This window comes from Gekko japonicus, unplaced genomic scaffold, assembly GCF_001447785.1.
Source record: "Gekko japonicus isolate JY-2015 unplaced genomic scaffold, Gekko_japonicus_V1.1 scaffold4026, whole genome shotgun sequence".
Lineage (NCBI taxonomy): Eukaryota > Metazoa > Chordata > Lepidosauria > Squamata > Gekkonidae > Gekko > Gekko japonicus.
Genome location: NW_015174373.1, coordinates 56,169 through 76,594, shown reverse-complemented (window position 1 = coordinate 76,594; position 20,426 = coordinate 56,169). Strand labels below are relative to the sequence as shown.

The following is a 20,426-nucleotide window of genomic DNA, read 5'->3' as shown; positions in this document are numbered from 1 at the left end:
TTTTTCCAAAGCTATAATATCCTTTTTAAGGTGTGTTGACCAGAATTGCACACAGTATTCCAGGTGAGGTCGCACCATTGATTTATATAGGGGCATTATGATATTGGCAGATCTGTTTTCAATACCCTTCCTAATAATCCCCAGCATAGCATTGGCCTTCTTTATTGCAGTCACACACTGTCTCGACATTTTCAGTGAGTTATCTACTATGACGACTCCAAGATCTCTCTCTTGGTCAGTCTCTGCCAGTTCAGACCCCATCAATGTGTTTTTATATTTATGATTTTTGGCTCCAATGTGCATCACCTTGCACTTGGCCACATTGAACCCCATTTGCCACATTGACGCCCACTCGCCCATCCTTGACAGATCCCTTTGGAGTGCCTCACAATTCTCACTGGTTTTCACCACCCTGAACAACGTCAGGGGTAAGGTGAGATGCAGACATTTTAAAGAAATAGATGGCCTTTCCCTCGAATAAAGAATAGATAATTTTGTTCACCCTGACCTGAACGGCCCAGGCTAGCCCAATGTCATCACATCTCTGAAGCTGAGCAGGGTTGGCCCCGGTTAGTCCTTGGACGGGAGACCACCGAATGAAATCCAGGGCTGCTACGCAGAGGCAGGCAATGGCAGACCACCTCTGAAAAGTCTCTTGACCTGACCTGGCTGGCCCAGTCTTGCCTGATCTTGTCAGATCTTGGAAGCTCAGCAGGGTTGGCTCTGGTGAGTATTTGGATGGGAGAGTCCAGAGTTGCTACTCAGAGGAAGGCAATGGCCAACCACCTCTGTTCCTGTCTCTCCTTGGAAATCCTGCGGGGTTGGCTGCAACTGGATGGCACTTCCCACCCCCAATTTGGTTTGTGTGAATAAAGTGCCACCAAGTCGCAGCCGACTTCTGGGGACCCCAGCAAGAGGCTTTCAAGGCAAGTGAAGAAGAAGAGAAGAGTTTGGATTTATACCCCGCCCTTCACTCCCCAAAGGAGTCTCAGAGCGACTTACAAATTCCTTTCCCTTCCCCTCCCCACAACAGACACCCTGTGAGGTAGAAGAAGAAGAGAAGAGTTTGGATTTATACCCCGCCCTTCACTCCCCAAAGGAGTCTCAGAGCGACTTACAAATTCCTTTCCCTTCCCCTCCCCACAACAGACACCCTGTGAGGTAGAAGAAGAAGAGAAGAGTTTGGATTTATACCCCGCCCTTCACTCCCCAAAGGAGTCTCAGAGCGACTTACAAATTCCTTTCCCTTCCCCTCCCCACAACAGACACCCTGTGAGGTAGAAGAAGAAGAGAAGAGTTTGGATTTATACCCCGCCCTTCACTCCCCAAAGGAGTCTCAGAGCGACTTACAAATTCCTTTCCCTTCCCCTCCCCACAACAGACACCCTGTGAGGTAGAAGAAGAAGAGAAGAGTTTGGATTTATACCCCGCCCTTCACTCCCCAAAGGAGTCTCAGAGCGACTTACAAATTCCTTTCCCTTCCCCTCCCCACAACAGACACCCTGTGAGGTAGAAGAAGAAGAGAAGAGTTTGGATTTATACCCCGCCCTTCACTCCCCAAAGGAGTCTCAGAGCGACTTACAAATTCCTTTCCCTTCCCCTCCCCACAACAGACACCCTGTGAGGTAGAAGAAGAAGAGAAGAGTTTGGATTTATACCCCGCCCTTCACTCCCCAAAGGAGTCTCAGAGCGACTTACAAATTCCTTTCCCTTCCCCTCCCCACAACAGACACCCTGTGAGGTAGAAGAAGAAGAGAAGAGTTTGGATTTATACCCCGCCCTTCACTCCCCAAAGGAGTCTCAGAGCGACTTACAAATTCCTTTCCCTTCCCCTCCCCACAACAGACACCCTGTGAGGTAGAGAGAGCTGTGAGAGCTCTATGACAGAAACTGCTCTTAAGAACAGCTCCGATAGAACTATGGCTTTCCCAAGTTCATCCAGCCAGGTGCAAGTGGAGGAGTGGGGAATCAAACCCGGTTCTCCCAGATTAGAGTCTGCGCATTTAACCACTACACCAAACCGGCAAGGAGGCCACACAGGCCAATGGCCCATACAGTCCAACGCTCTATGTCACACAGTGGCCCAAACCCAGGTGCCATCGGAAGGTCCACCAGCGGGGCCAGAACTCCAGAAGCCCTCCCACTGTAGCCCTCCCACTGTTGCCCCCCCCCCAGGCACCAAGAAGTCAGAGCCTTGTGGCTAAAAGCCACTCATGGACATCTGCTCCATAATAAGCAGTGGGGCAGCTCCTGGGGCCAAGGGCTTCTGGCAGGGCCCACTGTCACAGATCTCCCCTGTTATGTATGAAAAGTCATGTTAAGCTTGAGACCTTAGCCAGGATTCTAAGCTGGAACAATCCTATTGCCTAATGCTTAATTGTAAGCAATCAGATGCAAGAGAACTGTGCCGGAGGGAACAAACCTGATTGGACATTACTGTAACAATGCTATTGGTCCTTAGCTATTCTAGGGCGTGGCTACATCAGCCCGGGATAGTTTAAAACAGGGGTCCTCAAACTATGGCCCGGGGGCCACATGCGGCCCGCCGAAAACATTTATCCGCTGTTATGTATGAAAAGTCATGTTAAGCTTGAGACCTTAGCCAGGATTCTAAGCTGGAACAATCCTATTGCCTAATGCTTAATTGTAAGCAATCAGATGCAAGAGAACTGTGCCGGAGGCAACAAACCTGATTGGACATTACTGTAACAATGCTATTGGTCCTTAGCTATTCTAGGGCGTGGCTACATCAGCCCGGGATAGTTTAAAAGTTTGTGTGTGTGTTCTTGACTGTTTTCCTGTTCAATAAAGCTGAATCAATTCCTTACAATGGAGTTGAGTCAATACACGACATCCCCCACACCTGTTCACCTTCCCTACTACACGTCCATGTGCCTCTCTCCTTGCCCACTTGCTTGCAACCACTCCACCACCCGGCTCCCAGCTTCCCAGCATTGATAGGGAAGCGCATGCAGGAGTTGCAGAGAGGCAGCTCTTCCTAATGGCCACAGCAGCTGCACATAATAGCCAGTGCTACTATGGGGGAAAGGACATGAATGCAATGCAGGTGGATGTGGGTGCAGGTGGTGGGTGAGAGAAAGGGCGACATGAGGTGGGAAGAAGAAGAAGAAGAAGAGATTGGATTTATACTCCGTCCTTCACTACCCAAAGGAGTCTCAGAGCGTCTTACAAACTCCTTCCCCTCCCCACAACAGACACCCTGTGAGGTAGAAGAAGAAGAAGAAGAGATTGGATTTATTCCCCGCCCTTCACTACCCAAGGGAGTCTCAGAGCGGCTGACAAACTCCTTTCCCTTCCCCTCCCCACAACAGGCACCCTGTGAGGTAAAAGAAGAAAAAGAAGAGATTGGATTCATACCCCGCCCTTCACTACCCAAAGGAGTCTCAGAGCGGCTCACAAACTCCTTTCCCTTCCCCTCCCCACAACAGACACCCTGTGAGGTAAAAGAAGAAGAAGAGACTGGATTTATACCCCGCCCTTCACTACCCAAAGGTGTCTCAGAGCGGCTGACAAACTCCTTTCCCTTCCCCTCCCCACAACAGACACCCTGTGAGGTAGGTGGGGCTGAGAGAGCTCTGACAGAAACTGCTCTTTTTCAAGAACAGCTCTTATCGGAACTGTGGCTTGCCCAAGGTCATCCAGCAGCTGCATGTGGAGGAGTGGGGAAACAAACCCAGTTCTCCCAGATTAGAGTCCGCGCATTTAAGCACTACACCAAACTGGCTCTCAGTGAGGAGGAGGAGGAGAGGTGGTTTGCCGTTGCCTTCCTCTGCAGAGCCTTCCTTGGTGGTCTCCCATCCCCGTACCGACCCTGCTTAGCTTGTGAGAGCTGATGAGATCGGGCGATCCCGTGCCACCTTCCCTCCCCCAGTTTGGTTTAGTCCATGGTAAATCATTTCACATTTCCTCCAACAACCCCTTTGTTGAGACTTAGTTCGTACGGACAGCCAGTTTGTTGTCATGGTAAGGAGTGCGGGCTCTAATCTGGGAGAACTGGGTTTGATTCCCCACTCCTCCACATGCAGCTGCTGGTGTGACCTGGGTCAGTCACAAGTTCTCTCAGAGCTGTTCTCTCAAGGGCAGTCCTTGGGAGAGTGCTCTCAGCCCCACCTACCTCACAGGGTGTCTAGTGTGGGGAGGGGAAGGGAAAGGAGAGATTGTAAGCCGCTCTGAGACTCCTTTGGGTAGTGAAGGGGTGTGTGTAAATCCAATCTCCTCCTCCTCCTCCTCCTGTTGTCTTCTTTTTCTTCGTTACAAATGGATGCATTGATTTATCTCTGAGACTCCTTCAGGTAGTTAAGGGTGGGGTATAAATCCTATCTCCTCCTCCTCCTCCTCCTCCTCCTCTTCTTCTTCTTCTTGTTCTTCTTCTTCTTCCAGTTTGGTGTAGTGGTTAAGTGCGCGGACTCTAATCTGGGTTTGATTCGCCACTCCTCCACTTGCACCTGGCTGCATGACCTTGGGCAAGCCATAGTTCTGACAAGAGCTGTTCTTGAAAGAAGAGCCGTTTCTGTCAAGAGCTCTCTCAGCCCCACCTCCCTCACAGGGTGTCTGTTGTGGGGAGGGGAAGAGAAAGAGTTTGTAGGCCGCTCTGAGACACCTTTGGGTAGTGAAGGGCGGGGTAGAAATCCAGTCTCTTCTTCTTCTTCTTCTAAAACGTAGTCACAAATTGATGCATCATTTAAAAATTAAAACCGATTGATTAACAATAATTCAGCTGGTGGAGTACCTGAGTTTTAGATGTTGGGACCTTCCTCACAAACCTCTGGGACGGGGCGGGGTCTGAATAAATGGATGTTAGTTATTAGTATTCAGTGAAAGTTAAGCTCCTTCTGCTTCTGACGGTCAGATTATTTGCACCCACAAAATGAAGCATGTCCCCAATACTCCTCCGTTGCCTCTCCTTACAGGAACACTGTTATTACCACGGCCACGTCCAAGGGCACAAAGGATCCTGGTTGGTGCTGAGCACCTGCTCCGGAATCAGGTAAGGAAAGCGATTCAGAGGCTTGGCGTTCACAGACATCGACATTTGGTCTGCAGAGGTCTCCAGGGTGCTGCTGGGAAGGAGGGTGTAAGGTTTTGCGTGCAAAAAGACCCAGGTTCCACCATTGGGAACTTCAGCTGAAAGGACCAGTGGTTGTCAGACTGGAAAGATCTCCGCCAAAGACCCCTGAGAGCCACACCCCAGTTGTGATGGGGAGTTCACGTGTCCCCAGCAATGCTCCCTCTAAGCTGTGGAGTCTTGTGAGCAAAAATCCTACTTTGCTAGCCACCGGCATTAAAGTTGTGAGCGAGCGATTTGGCTGCTGCATCAATGAGTTTGCTGTGGAGCCCCATCCTTCCTGAGCGAAGACAAAAACGGGTGAGCCGGAGGCTAAAAAACTGTGAGTTAGCTCACACTAACTCAGCGTAGAGGGAACACTGGTCCCCAGGGCTTTTTGTTGTTGTTGAAAAAGAGGTGCCGGAACTCTCTAGAGGGAAATGAAGTTTGCAATCCGTATACTGAAAACTCATGAACTTTTAAACATTTTAAAAAATGATTTTGTCGAAGACGTTCCTGAACTCTGTTCGGGCATGTTCCCCCCCAGGGAAAAAACCCCTGCATGACCCTCAAATATCCTTAGATAGGGAAGGTTTCTTTTCCCCTCCTCTTATTTGACTCCCGTTCTCTTTACATTGGAGCAGGGGGTTGTCTCCTTTGCACCCGGGATGGCCGGGTTGGAACTGCTCCTGGGGAAACTCTGCAGCCTCTGCTTCTCGCTCTCGGTCCACCCGCCCCCCCTCCCCACCCCCAGCTGCCGCTGTAGGACTCAAAATAACCCTGGCAGGCTTCATCCGTGTGAGCCGCATCTTTAGGAACGCCGGCAAAGTGAGGTCATCTCTTGGCTACGCACGGACTCGAGACCTTAACGGACCCTCGGACGAGTCCCTCGCTCAGTCGTCTGCACAACTGGGTTTTCATCCTCCTTGCAGGGGGAGTCTTGCCCGAGGCCTCAACAGAATGAGTATGAACTTAAACAGGGTGCTGGATGAGGTTAGAGCACTTTCCCCCGGGGACTCGGCAGTTACACCACATGCAAAGCAGCTCTCTGGTACGGCTGCATCAGACCAGTGGTCCATCTCGTCTAGCATCCTGTTTCCCTCAACCGCCGACCGGATGCCCCTGAAAGCCCATCAGCAGGCACACAGAGTCATACCCCCCCGCCCCCAGCATCTGTGGCTGCCAACCTCCAGGTGGGGAGTGGGATTGCAAAAACAACATCTGTGACAAGAATAACCAAGAGTCAATAAAGATAAGTTGCAAAAACGTTTGCTGTAGTAATGTCTGTAGAAAATGTCCTTCTGTTATCGCTCACACGCTAACGAATGCTGCGCAATGAAAACAATCCGTTTCACAATATTTGCTTTATCTGAGCGTGTAGAAATCCCAATCCTTATCGATTACTACTTATCAACTAACTCATTAGCATAACTTATTTGTGTATGCCACACCCCCTGACATCACCGGACGTGTGTCAGAAGGCAACACCCACCGCTCAGGCTCCACTGGACTGTTTTGGATTGCTAGCTGTTGGGGGGGAGGAGAACATGCAGATCTGTCCTCGCAGAGGAGGGAGAGCTTGTACCTGAATAAAACTTGGTCTTAAAGGTGCCACTGGACTGTTTTGGGGCGGGGGGCCGGGGGGTGGGCTCTGCAGCTTACCTGGCTGCTTCTTGCTCTGACTGAGGGCTGCTGGGAGCAGGGGGCGGGGCTTGTTGCATGTGTCCACCCAAAGAAATAACCTATGCTAGGACAGTGGATCACTGGGACCCACTCTATTGTCTTTTCTTTCTTTCTTTCTTTCTTTCTTTCTTTCTTTCTTTCTTTCTTTCTTTCTTTCTTTCTTTCTTTCTTTCTTTCTCTCTCTCTCTCTCTCTCCCTCCCGCCCTCCTTCCATCCATCCCTTCCTCGCTCCCTTCCTCCCACCCTCCCTCTTTCTTTCTTTCTTTCTTTCTTTCTTTCTTTCTTTCTTTCTTTCTTTCTTTCTTTCTTTCTTTCTCTCTTTCTCTCTTTCTCTCTTTCTCTCTTTCTCTCTTTCTCTCTTTCTCTCTTTCTCTCTTTCTCTCTCTCTCTCTCTCTCTCTCTCTCTCTCTCTCTCTTTCTTTCTTTCTTTCTTTCTTTCTTTCTTTCTTTCTTTCTTTCTTCCTCTCTTTCTTCCTCTCTTTCCTCTCTTTCTCTCCTCTTTTTCTCTCTTTCTCCCTCTCTCTTTCTCCCCCCTCTCTTTCTCCCTCTCTCTCTCTCTCTTTCTCCCTTCCTTTCTCCCTCCTTCCCTTCTCTGTCTCTCTCTCTTCCCCTTCCTCCCCTCCCTCCCTCCCTCCCCCCCCTTGCAATAGTAATCATATGTTTCTGGTCTATTTTGCAGCGGCCTGATCGCCCTCGGCCAGAACGACAGCTATTACCTGAAAGCCCCAGGGGACTCAGGATCCGAGCACCACATCATCTACAGGGCAGAACATTTGCCGTCCAGGGGCGGGACCTGCGGGCACGGCGAGCTGCTCCCAAGCAACGTAGCGGATCTGGCGAGAGCCTTCGATATGCCAACAGCACTCCGGCGGGTAAAGCTTCCCGGGCTGTTCTGAGAACTGACTAGGGACGCCAGGCTCTCTGGATCAGCTGCAGTGTGTGGCAAAGCATTCGGGGCCGGCGCCGGTGTACCCCAAAGGGGAGGCAGCCAACGCCCCCTCTACGCTGTGGAGTCTCGTGAGCAGAAATGCCAATTTGTGAGCTCCAGGCATTCAAGTTGTGAGCGAGCGATTTGGCTACTGCATAAGTCAGTTTGCTCTGGAGCCCTCCTTCCTGAGCTAAGACAAAAATGGGTGAGCCGGAGGCTACAAAGCTGTGAGCTAGCTCACACTAACCCAGCTTAGAGGGAACACTGGAGGCAGCCAAATTATGGCAACCTGGAGGGTTTTCAAGGCAAGAGGACAAACAGGGGAAGTTTAAGAACTTAAGAGGAGCCCCCAGAAGTGGTTGCAGAGTCTTCTGCTACAAGAAGTCTCATAATCGGACGGAGTATTTCTGGAATCCGCCCAGGTGAATCTTCTGTTGGAATTGTTAGACGAGCAGAGCACCATCTGTAAACTTTATTTTGAGTTCTTTAATTTATCCTCCATAGTTGTTGTTTGCGTATTAAGTATATATTTAGTCTCTCAGTCTCCGTAGATGCTTGATCTACGATGAAAAGCATAAAATCATAAGAGCATTTATTAAGTATAGCCATGCATTTATTGTGGAATTCACTGCCACAGAAGGTGGTGGCAGCTACAAGCATGGACGGCTTAAGAACATAAGAACATAGGAGACACCAATGTTGGATCAGGCCAAAGGCCCATCCAGTCTGTCACACAGTGGCCTAAAATACCATGTGCCATCTGGAGGTCCCCCAGTGGGGATTCTCTGTCTTCTTGTTGCTTGGGGGGGGGGGAGCGAACAGTGGGAGGGCTTCTAGTGTCCTGGCCCCACTGGTGGACCCCCTGATGGCACTGGTATTTCTGGCCACTGTGTGACACAGAGTGTTGGGCTGGATGGGCCTTTGGCCTGATCCAACATTGGCTTCTCTTATGTTCTTATATCTGGGACAAGTGATGCTCTGTATTCTTGGTGCTTGGGGGGGGGTCAACAGTGGGGGGGCATTAGGTGTCCTGGCCCCACTGGTGGACCTCCTGAGGGCACCTGGTATTTTTGGCCACTGTGTGACAGAGTGTTGGACTGGATGGGCCACTGGCCTGATCCAACACGGGCTTCTCTTATGTTCTTATGTCTGGGGCAAGGGATGCTCTCTTTTCTTGGTGCTTGGGGGGGGGCAACAGTGGGAGGGCTTCCAGTGTCCTGGCCCCACTGGTGGACCTCCTGATGGCACCTGGTATTTTTGGCCACTGTGTGACACAGAGTGTTGGACTGGATGGGCCACTGGCCTGATCCAACATGGCTTCTCTTATGTTCTTATGTCTGGGGCAATGATGCTCTGTTTTCTTGGTGCTTGGGGGGGCACAGTGGGAGGGCTTCTGGAGTTCTGGTCCTGCTGGTGGAGCTCCTGATGGCACCTAGTATTTTTGGCCACTGTGTGACAGAGTGTTGGACTGGATGGGCCACTGGCCTGATCCAACGTTGGCTTTTCTGATGTTCTTATGTTTAAGCATGCAGTGCTAACCTCAGTCTTGTTTAATCTAATATTTATAGTTGAGTCCAACTCATCGTGAGAGAAACTTTGAGTGAGTTTAGGAGCATTAGCTAAAATCCTATCTTTTTCTTCCGCAGAGAAGTCAAAATGATTAGATAATTGCATCAGAGTCCAAAAATGTACATAAACAAAAAGGAGAGGAATTCCCAGCAGTGTATAAATAAAGAAAAAGCTGTGGAATGGGATGCTAAGCAAGGCAGAAGGCCTATTATGCTATGAAACAATTCAAGTAATCAGTAAATGCAAATTACAATTCGCAAAGAATAGAAAATAGAATAAACATGCAATGCAAATTTGTGAATGAATGTACAAGAAGGATCGTATTAGCTTTGTTTCGAGTGTCTTCTTCACAGACGTTTTTATACAAATGCTAAAAGTATGGACAGTAATATTACATAATGTGTACAATATATAGGACTGCAATATGAATTAAATAGAAAACAAAGAATAAAAATATAATACCACTTGGCCAATGGCCCATCCAGTCCAACACTCTGTGTCACACAGCGGGCAAAACCGAGGTGCCATCAGGAGGTCCAGCAGTGGGGCCAGAACTCTAGAAGCCCTCCCACTCGGGAGCCCCCCCCCCAAGGACCAAGAATACAGAGCATAAAACATAAGAGAAGCCATGTTGGATCAGGCCAGTGGCCCATCCAGTCTAACACTCTGTGTCACACAGTGGCCCAAACCCAGGTGCCATCACGAGGTCCAGCAGTGGGGCCAGAACTCCAGAAGCCCTCCCACTGTTCCCCCCCCCAAGGACCAAGAAGACAGAGCATCCCTGCCCCTGACAGAGTGTTCCAGCTATACCTTGGGCTAATAGCCACGGGTGGACCTCTGCTCCAGATGTTGACCCCATCCGAGTTTGTCATTGCCTGGCTCTGTCAACCCAGGAGGACTTCCCTGGGGGTCTCCCTTCCAAATATTAACCAGGACTTAGCTTCCGAGATCTGATTAGATCAGGCTAGCCTGGGAGCAACGCTCCCTTTAAGCTGTGGAGACTTGTGAGCAAAAATTCTACTTTGTGAGCTGCTGGCATTCAAGTTGTGAGCAAGCGGTTTGGCTGCTGCACCAATTAGTTTGCTCTGGGGCCGTCCTTCCTGAGCCGAGACAAAAATGTGTGAGCTGGAGGCTAAAAAAACCCTGTGAGCTAGCTCACACTAACTCAGAGGGAACACTGGCTACAAGCACTGATGCTGTCCCTACCTTGGCTCACCCCTGGCAAACGTTCTGGCCACAATGGAAGCGACAAATGCTGGCTCTGAACCAGCCTCATGTTTAGCGATGGGGCAAGAGAGTTGCCAACCTCCAGGTGGCACCTGGAGTTCCCCCAGTATTATAGCTGATCTCCCGGTGACAGAAATCCTTATGTGCCTCTCGTGAGACTTCCTTATGTTGTTACATGTGCAGGACATACATCCAGGCTGGGAAAGATGGGTGTGCAGATAGGGATCTGCCGAGGATGGGCGAGTGAGCGTCAACGTGGCAAATGGGGTTCAATGTGGCCAAGTGCAAGGTGATGCACATTGGAGCCAAAAATCCTAAATATAAATACACATTGATGGGGTCCAAATTGTCAGAGACTGACCAAGAGAGAGATCTTGGAGTCGTAGTAGATAACTCAATGAAAATATCGAGACAGTCTGTGACTGCAATAAAGAAGGCCAATGCTATGCTGGGGATTATTAGGAAGGGAACTGAAAACAAATCAGTCAGTATCATAATGCCCCTGTATAAATCGATGGTGCGACCTCATTTGGAATACTGTGTGCAGTTCTGGTCACCACACCTCGAAAAGGATATTATAGCTTTGGAAAAAGTGCAGAAAAGGGCAACTAGAATGATAAAAAGGTTGGAACACTTTCCCTATGAATAAAGGTTAAAGCGCTTGGGGGCTCTTTAGCTTGGAGAAACAATGGCTGAGGGGTGACATGATCGAGGTTTATAAGATTATGCATGGGATAGAGCAGGTTGAGAAAGAAGTCCTTTTCTCCCTTTCTCACAATGCAAGAACTCAAGTGGGCACTCAATGAAATCGCTGAGTGGTCGGGTTAGAACAGATAAAAGGAAGTCCTTCTTCACCCAAGGAGTGATTAACACATGGAATTCACTGCCGCAGGAGGTGGCAGCGGCTACAAGCATGGACGGCTTCAAGCGGGAACTGGATAAACATATGGAGCAGAGGTCCATCAGTGGCTCTTAGCCACAAAGTATAGATAGGAACTCACAGGCTGTGGCAGGTGATACTCTGTATTCTTGGTGCTTGGGGGGGCAACAGTGGGAGGGCTTCTAGAGTCCTGGCCCCACTGCTGGACCTCCTGATGGCCCCTGGTATTTTTGACCACTGTGTGACAAGGGCTTCTAGTGTCCTGGCCCCACTGGTGGACCTCCTGATGGCCCCTGGTATTTCTGGCCACTGTGTGACGGAGTGTTGGACTGGATGAGCCACTGGCCTGATCCAACATTTGACTTCTCTTATGTTCTTATGTTCTTTGGAGTGTGGACTCTCGCTGAGATCCCTCCCCAGACCCTGCCTTCCCCAGCCTCTGCCCCCAAATCTCCAGGAACCCCCCCCCCCGGATTTGGCAACCCCTCGTGTCCTTTCTGGTGACGTTTTGTCGTTTCTGTTGCAGAAAAGGCGAGACGCCTGGAGGACGATGAAATACATGGAGCTCTTCATTGTGGCGGACTTCACCCTGGTGAGAACCTTGCGCCTTCTGAAGCTGCAGTGAAGTCTCGCAGGGACCCCAAAGCCCAGCTGTGCTGCACCTCGCGTCTACCTGCGGGTCCTCCTCAGTTAGGGTTGCCAGACCCCAACCCCCCAGAGGAGGTGGGCGTCCCCCGCTGACAGACCCTGGCCCCCAGCGGCCGATCACCTGGCCGGCAGAGGGACTTGCCCGGAGAAAGAGAAAGGCCCGCCCTTCATTGCCAGCACCACACAGGAAGTGATGTCATCACACCAGCGATGCCCGGGTGACGCTCTGGTATTTGGGCAAAAACTCTATGGTAGACCGCTCCTAGAGTATTGTGTTCAGTTTGGGACACCGCAATCTGTAAGAAGGATATAGACAAGCTGGAATGTGTCCAGAGGAGGGCGGCGAAGATGGGGTGGGGTCTGGAGACCAAGTCCTGTGAGAAAAGGTTGAAGGAGCTGGGTCTGTTTAGCCTGGAGAGGAGACGACTGAGATCGAGGCTCTTAAACAAGTGATTTCATTTTATTCAGCTCATAACAACACTAGACAAATATACATAGAACAAGGCTGGCTTATATATGATTTAGACGGGCAAAACCACACCCGTAAACAGATAACGACCAATCATAATGCGTACATAACGGCCAATGGGTGTTGTTCCTTCCGGAACCATTCCTACGCGCTGATTGGCCCACTGTGCAAAGCAGCCAATCAGAATGTGCACTTTAGAATACCAGGCCTCTGGTATTGCCTTGCCTGAAGCGCAGGCATACTTGTTGTATTACACGGTAAGGACACACTACATCGCCTTTGCTGGCTTGGGACCAATGGGATTCGTTCCCGCCAGAAACAGAGTCCCCCTGGATTGGTCTGTCTCGCAACCAGGGGTCATTTCCTGCAGGAGCGCACAGGAGTGGAACTCCGGCAGTAAAGAGCTCAGGAGGTGGGCACATGCAACAAGCCCCACCCCCTGCTCCCAGCAGCCCTCAGTCAGAGTAAGAAGCAGCCAGGTAAGTTGCAGAGCTTCCCCCGGTCCAAAACAGTCCAGAGAAGAAGAAGAAGAAGAAGAAGAAGAAGAAGAAGAAGAAGAAGAAGAAGAAGAAGAAGAAGAAGAAGAAGAGATTGGATTTATACCCCGTCCTTCACTTGGAGTCTCAGAGCGGCTTACAAACTCCTTTCCCTTCCCCTCCCCACAACAGACACCCTGTGAGGTAGGTGGGGCTGAGAGAACGCGGACACAAACTGCTCTTTCAGGAACAGCTGTGCCAGAGCTTGTGACTGACCCAAGGTCAGCAGGTGCAAGTGGAGGAGTGGGGAATCAAACCCGGTTCTCCCAGATTAGAGTCCGCACACTTAACCACTACACCAAACTGGCTCCCCTTTAAGTGGCACCTTTAAGACCAACTTTTATTCAGGTACAAGCTCTTGTTCGCCACGGCCTGCTTCTGCGGAGTGACCCTGGACTCCCCCTGGTCGTCTCCCATTATAAGTACTAACCAGGACCGACCCTGCTGGGGCTCTGAGATCAGCCGGGGTATATTTGTCCCTCTCCTGACCTAGGACTCTCCAATATCAGGCCGTACAAATTTGTGTTTTACAATGGGATACAGTGACCTTTTTGGTCTTCATGAGCGGGATTTTTTAAAACTGATTTTTAAAACCGATTTAAACTGAGGATGGTATGGAGTTGTTTTCTGTTGCCCCAGGAAGTTGGACCGGAACCAACGGGTTGAAATCGAATCAGAAGAGTTTTCGGCTAAACATTAGGAAGAACTTCCTGACATTTGCAGCGGTTCCTCGGTGGAACGGGCTTCCTCGGGAGGTGGTGGGCTCTCCTTCTCAGGAGGTTTTTAAGCAGAGGCTAGATGGCCCCATCTGACAGCAATGCGGACTCTGTGAACTTGGGCAGATCAGGAGAAGGGAGGGCAGGAAGGGTTGCATCATTGCTTAGTTCTCGTGGCCCTTTCTTACACGCCCAGGGAAATGCCGATCGCCACTTTGGGGTCGGGAAGCCATTTTCCTCCAGGCCAGTTTGGCCGGGGATCCTGGAGGTTTTTTGCCATCTTCTGAGCATGGAACAGGGGTCACTGTGTGTGTGTGTGTGTGTGTGTGTAGGGAGGTGTTTGTGAATGTCCTGCCTTGTGCAGGGGGTTGAACTAGATGACCCTGGAGGTCCCTGCCAACTCTATGATTCTACAGTTCTAGAAGCTGGTTTTACCATAGAGCTTTTGCCCAAATACCAGAGTGTCGCAGCGACATCTCAGTGTGCTGACATCACTTCCTGTGCGATGCCAGCAACAAGGCCTTGGCCTCTCTCTTTCTTCCTGCAAGTCCCCCCCCAATCCCCCGCCGTTTGCCAGGGGGGACCTGTTGAACCCTCTCCTCAGTTGTACCAAATGAGGCCTGCCATGCCCTGTCAATCAGTCAACCAACCAATCATTCAATCAATTTATTGTAGCAGTCAACGACCAGCAGTACAGTACATGCCCTGTCATGAGAACGGCTCTCTCAAGTCTTGGAAAGACGTTCCTCATCTTCCCACCTTGGTTGCTGAAGGTCCTTTAACTCGAAAAGATGGGACCAAATCTTGGATTTCCCCCCACACATGCCCTGCTACCAATTGGAGGCTGTTGCTTCCGGAGGAGGAATGAACAACGATGATCAGTTTCTTCTCTCCCTGCTCAAACTTGCCCGAATTTTAATACGCTGTCCGTGCAACCCTTCCCGAGGGTAAATCCCAATGAATAAAACAAGATTTCCTTCTGAGTAGACCAGCTTAGGTTTGCTTTCTAAAGGCTCAAAGGGACCTGACAACGATCGCGGATCTCTGCCCACCTTTAACAGACAGATTGCGTATAAGTTCATTTGCTGCCCCATAAAGGGAGAAAGGATTTATTATTATTTAAAAGATACATTTTTATTCTTCCCTTCCTCCTCAGAACTCAATAAGCCTGTCTATAAAGTTCTTCTGTCTGGTATTTTATCCTCACAACAACCCTCCAAGGTAGGTTAGCCCGAGTGCCTGGCCCGAGATCCCCCAGTGAGTTGAGTGGTGGAGTGGGGGGTTTGAATCCAGGCCTCTTAGAGCAGGGGTGTCAAACATGTGGCCCGGGGGCCAGATGAGGCCCCCGGAGGGCTTCTCTCAGGCCCGCAGTGGAACTGGCTGGCTTCTGCTGCTTCTTCCAGTTCTGCTGCTGCTGCGTCATTGTAGGTTTGCAGCTTACAGATACACACCTGAACAGCAGACTCAAGATTGCAACAGCACAGACATTTTGGTGCAATAATTCAGAGCAAGAGGTGTCAGTTATCAGGCAGTGTTAAATCAACAAAATATTGCAAGAGTGCTAATGTTTTAAGCATGTTTTTATTTTAAGTTAAAAAAACACCCTTTGTGTCCTTTATAAAGTTTACATTGTATGACACACATGGCCCGGCCCAACAAGGTCTCATTTAGGTCAGATGCGGCCCTCGTAACAAATGAGTTCGACACCCCTGTCTTAGAGCCTACTCTAGTGCTTCTCACCTCAACAGAGCAAAATATAATAAGGAATCCTATATGAATTAAAAGCCCTTCAAGACAATATTGAGCCCAGAGACATGGCTGAGGAAGAACTTGAACTCAGGTCTCCCCAATCCTACCTTGAACACTTTAAACACCTTTGCAAATCAAAACGAGCTTTTGCACAGTCCTTTATATTTTAGAGGAAAATACACCTCCTGCAGGACCTACCTCATTTTCTTTAAAATACTAATAGCAGCACAGAGATCTTGGTCTTTGGCCACCACCATGTCTTGTGGTGGGGAATTCCATAAGCAAACTATACGTTTTATGAAGCTTTAATTCGTCCATCCTCATTTTCCCCTTGCCATTTGAACCAGCTTGAGAGGCTTAAAGTCCTGCTCCTAGTTTGGAGTATCTGAAAGACCTGTTCCGTGATTTTGGCCCAGAACAAAAACAAGTCCTTACGGATGAGTGTTTCTGCACACTGCATCATGGTATTTGTAGTTCTTCAGAGAGCACTGCCTCATGGCCTTTGTAGTTCTGCAAAGAGCACACAGCAGTCTATGGGGTCTTGTTTGAAAAATACCACTAATTGTAGCTCTTTGCCTGTCTTCCCCCCCTCCCTTCTTTCTTTCTCCCTCTCTTTCCCAGTTCCTGTCTCAAAAGCAAAATTTGGGGCGCACAAAGCAACGGATCCTGGAGATCGCTAATTTTGTGGACAAGGTAAGAGGCAGGTGGCTGGAGATCAGTGGGGAGCTGGTGATGGTTGCATGGCTATTTGTGCAGTAAATGGAACTCCCTGGGCATCAGTCCATCTCATGCCGAGGTGGGAATGTGGGAGCAGATGTCACCTTTTCAGATGGTGGCGGACTGCAGCTTCGAATGGCCCTTTGCATGAAAAACCTTCACGCAGCTAGAAACGTAGCACTTCAGGGACAAACGTTCTGCTCCCCTCTCATTGCTTGGGGGGTGGGCTTTCTATTTGCTCAAAAGGAACGATTCCAAAAATGTAACCCTCCCCTTCTGGCAGTCTGAAGTCGGGGTAGTCCCTTCCGCTACATAATTCCCTCTCCGTCGTGCATGAACCAGGTCACAAGTCTTTGTCTTCTACTACTGTGCGCCCTTCCTCTGTGTGAACAAACACCTCCTCACCCTACCCTGACCCACCCCAAGTATCCCATGAAAACCATCCTAGGCGTCATGTGGGTGGGGGCAGCATCCCGGGATAAATCTTTTAAAAGAAAAATAAGGGTTATTCTACTTGCAGGAAGTTCTGACCAAAGAGTTTTGGTCAAAATGCTAGAGTGTCGATGCATGACGCGCCCGGCCTGACTTCCGGGCAAAGTCATTGCATCGAGAACATCGACCTTGGATAGGGCTGTTTCGGGGTGGGGTTTCCCTTGTCAGCCAGTTGGCCAGTGGGAGATTGGAGCCCCTAAAATCGGGGGGAACCCCCGCCCTGACTGGGGGTCTGGCAACCCTATCATAAATGTGGCATTCCCTGCAAAACACTGGGTAGCCCCCCCCCTGCAATGGCTTTCTCCCCTTCATAAAAGGTTTGGTTCTATACAGGTGTCTTTGGGTTGAAACAGGGGGCTTACCAGACTCTGTGCAGATTTCTGTAGCAGGAAGGATACTGTGGTACGTCCAGGTGTCATTTCCTGTGGGAGCGCACAGGAGCGGAGCTCCGGCAGTAAAGAGCCCAGGGGGCGGGCACATGCAACAAGCCCCACCCCTTTCTCCCAGCAGCCCTCAGTCAGAGCAAGAAGCAGCCAGGTAAGCTGCAGAGCCCCCTTTTAGCCCCCCAGTCCAAAACAGTCCAGTGGCACCTTTAAGACCAAGTTTTATTCAGGTACAAGCTCTCCCTCTTCTGCGAGGACAGATCTGCATGTCCCCCCCCCCCCAATAGCTAGCAATCCAAAACAGTCCAATGGAGCCTGAGTGGTGGGTGTTGCCTTCTGACACACTTCCAGTGATGCCAGGGGGTGTGGCATATGCAAATAAGTTATGCTAATGAGTTATGCTAATGAGCTCCTGCACCTCTTTTTCTACGAAATGACCCCTGGGTATGTCTCCCCCCTTGCTGATATGGACCTTGCATGTCCTTTTCTGGAAACTCAGACGAGAAGGTTTCTCTCGCATTTTACCTCCCCCGCTGAACTCCCGAGCTCAACTCCCCTGTTAGAAGCCCTGCCTGAAAGCCCTGCAATGCAAGCCCCCAGGAAACCTGTGTGCCTTCGTACCAAGTCAGACCTCTGATGCACTCTGCTTGATACCTATGCCAAATGTTGCACGGTGTTCTGGAGTGACGTCTCTATAAAAGTCTCCTTCCTTCCTTCTCTTCCGTTCTCCAGTTTTACAGGTCCCTGAATATCAAAGTGGCCCTGATCGGTCTCGAGGTGTGGACGGAGCGGGACCAGTGCCGAGTGACCAGTGACGCTAACACCACCCTTTGGTCCTTTCTGCAGTGGAAGAAGTCTCTGAAGTCGCGGAAGAAGCACGACAACGCCCAGTTGCTGACGTGAGTCTTCTGGCCTGGCGGCCCCCACTGTATTGCACCACGCCCTGGCCAGCTTCACCCACTGGTTGTATGTCCTGTTCCCTTCCACCCCTCAGTTTTCTGCTTTCAAAAGTGCGGAAAACAGAACACGGGATTTAACGTTTCCCCAGTATAGCCCTTTCAGGCACACCTTCTTGTGAAGATTCTCTTGTGTGATTTCATAGCTAAATAGTCAGTGTGGCAACGTAGGATGTGGGACTGGTTTGAACTGGTCTTGCGCCTATTTTTGTTGCTGCGGCACGAGACTGAAAGGGGATTATGGCAAAGCGGGCAGGAGAACAACTGGTGGAGGAAGGGGAGCAGGATGTCCCCCAAAGGTCTAGCAAATACTGCTTGTCTAATCGATGAAAATATCTGTTACGTTGGGTGGGAGCTGGAGCTCCATGGCAGAGCCTCTGCTTGGCATGCAGAAGGTCCCAGGTTCTGTCTCCAAAATCTCCAGCTTAAAAAGATCAAATAGTTGGTGATGTGAAAGACCTCCATCTGAGACTAATCCTCTGAATCCCAGAGCCAGGAGGCAACAAGCCGCCCTGAGCCCGTTGGGGAGGGCGGGGTATGAATGTGAAAAATAAATAAATAAATAGATAAATAAACATCAGGGGAAAGCCTCGGCCTCTGTGCCCAGTTGTTGGCCCTCCAGAGGAGCTGGTTGGCCACTGTGTGAGACAGGAGGCTGGACTGGATGGACCCTCCCTGGTCTGATCCAGCAGGGCTCTTCTGAGGTTCCTATCAGGGGGAGGCCTTGGCCTCTCTGCCCTGTTGTTGGCTCTCCAGAGGAACTGGCTGGCCGCTGTGTGAGACGGGAGGCTGGACTGGATGGACCCTCACTGGTCTGACCCAGCAGGGCTCTTCTGAGGTTCCTATCAGGGGAAGGCCTCGGCCTCTCTGCCCTGTTGTTGGCCCTCCAGAGGAACTGGCTGGCCGCTGTGTGAGACAGGAGGCTGGACTAGATGGACCCTCCCTGGTCTGATCCAGCAGGGCTCTTCTGAGGTTCTTATCAGGGGAAGGCCTCGGCCTGTCTGCCCTGTTGCTGGCCCTCCAGAGGAACTGGCTGGCCACTGTGTGAGCAAAAGATACTGGACTAAGTGGACCCTCTCTGGTCTGACCCAGCAGGGATCTTCCGATGTTCTTCTGAGATCCTGGAGAGCAGCTGCTAGACTGGATAGAGAATGCTGAGTTAGATTAATTGTTGGCCTGACTCAGTAGCCCCGTTCACACATGACAGTGAATACATGTTATTTCCTGCATGTCTGTGTCAGATCTTCATGTCTGTGTTAGATCTTCACCCAAAGAATGATTCACACATGGAATTCACTGCCACAGGAGGGGGTGGCGGCTACAAGCATGGACGGCTTCAAGAGGGAATTAGATAAGCATTTGGAGCAGAGGTCCCTCAGTGGCTCTTAGCCACAAGGTGTGGATAGGAACTCTCGGTCTGGGGCAAGGGATGCTGTATTCTTGGTGCTTGGGGGGGGCAACAGTGGGAGGGCTCCTGGTGTCCTGGCCCCACTGCTGGACCTCCTGATGGCCCCTGGTATTTTTGGCCACTGTGTGACACAGAGTGTTGGACTGGATGGGCCTTTGGCCAGATCCAACATTGGCTGCTCTTATGTTCTTATGTTGTTATCCGTAGAGAATGCTGAGTTAGATTAATCATTGGCCTGACTCAGTAGCCCCGTTTACACATTACAGTGAATGTATGTATTTCCTGCATGTCTGTGTTAGATCAGTTTGTAAGAAAGAGCCAACTGTATTCACTTTACAACTTAAGAACATAAGGACGTAAAAGAAGCCAATGTTGGATAAGCAATGGTTAGATAAGCATATGGAGCAGAGGTCCATCAGTGGCTCTTAGCCACAAGGAATAGATAGGGACTCTGGGGCAAGCTTCTAATGTCCTGGCCCCACTGGTGGACCTCCTGATGGCACTGGTATTTCTGGCCACTGTGTGATACAGAGTGTTGGACTGGATGGGCCATTGGCCTGATCCAACATTGGCGTCTCTTATGTTCTTATGTTCTTATGGATCAGGCCAATGGCCCATCTAGTCCAACACTCTGTGTCACACACTGGCCAAAAAAAACCCCTTAAACCAGAGGCCAGCATCTGGATAAAAGTGCGGTTTCTGTCACACGTTTGGCTGTACATGTGTTGAAAGTAACATGAAAATTATGCAATGCATGGGTATTTTTTAAAAAAAATCTTTCTTTCAAAAGAAACAGAAAAATAGAAGAGAAAAAAAGGGGGGGGGGGAGAATCTCAAAATCCAGTAACTAATTTAGATACCAACAAGGGGGGACCCGCGATACTCGCGGGGTGGGCAGTCTCTCTCTTTCCCCCCGTTCTCTCTCTTCCCCCCCAGTCTCTCTCTCTGTCTCTCTCTCCCCCCTTCTCTCTCTTCCCCCCCAGTGTCTCCCCCCCTTCTC

General features: G+C 50.2%; 1 protein-coding gene across 1 annotated transcript in view; it reads left to right on the top strand.

Moving 5' to 3' along the window:
• The window catches only part of LOC107121440 (disintegrin and metalloproteinase domain-containing protein 33-like), a gene marked incomplete at its 5' end in the record, with an annotated part of 89,634 nt that overhangs the window by 21,120 nt on the left and 48,088 nt on the right, over positions 1-20,426 (top strand). Inside the window, 5 exons of the mRNA XM_015424348.1 lie at positions 4,932-5,008; positions 7,428-7,620; positions 11,879-11,944; positions 16,092-16,163; positions 17,795-17,961. Of these exons, the coding sequence (XP_015279834.1) occupies positions 4,932-5,008; positions 7,428-7,620; positions 11,879-11,944; positions 16,092-16,163; positions 17,795-17,961 (575 nt within the window). The remainder of the gene's footprint in view (positions 1-4,931; positions 5,009-7,427; positions 7,621-11,878; positions 11,945-16,091; positions 16,164-17,794; positions 17,962-20,426) is intronic.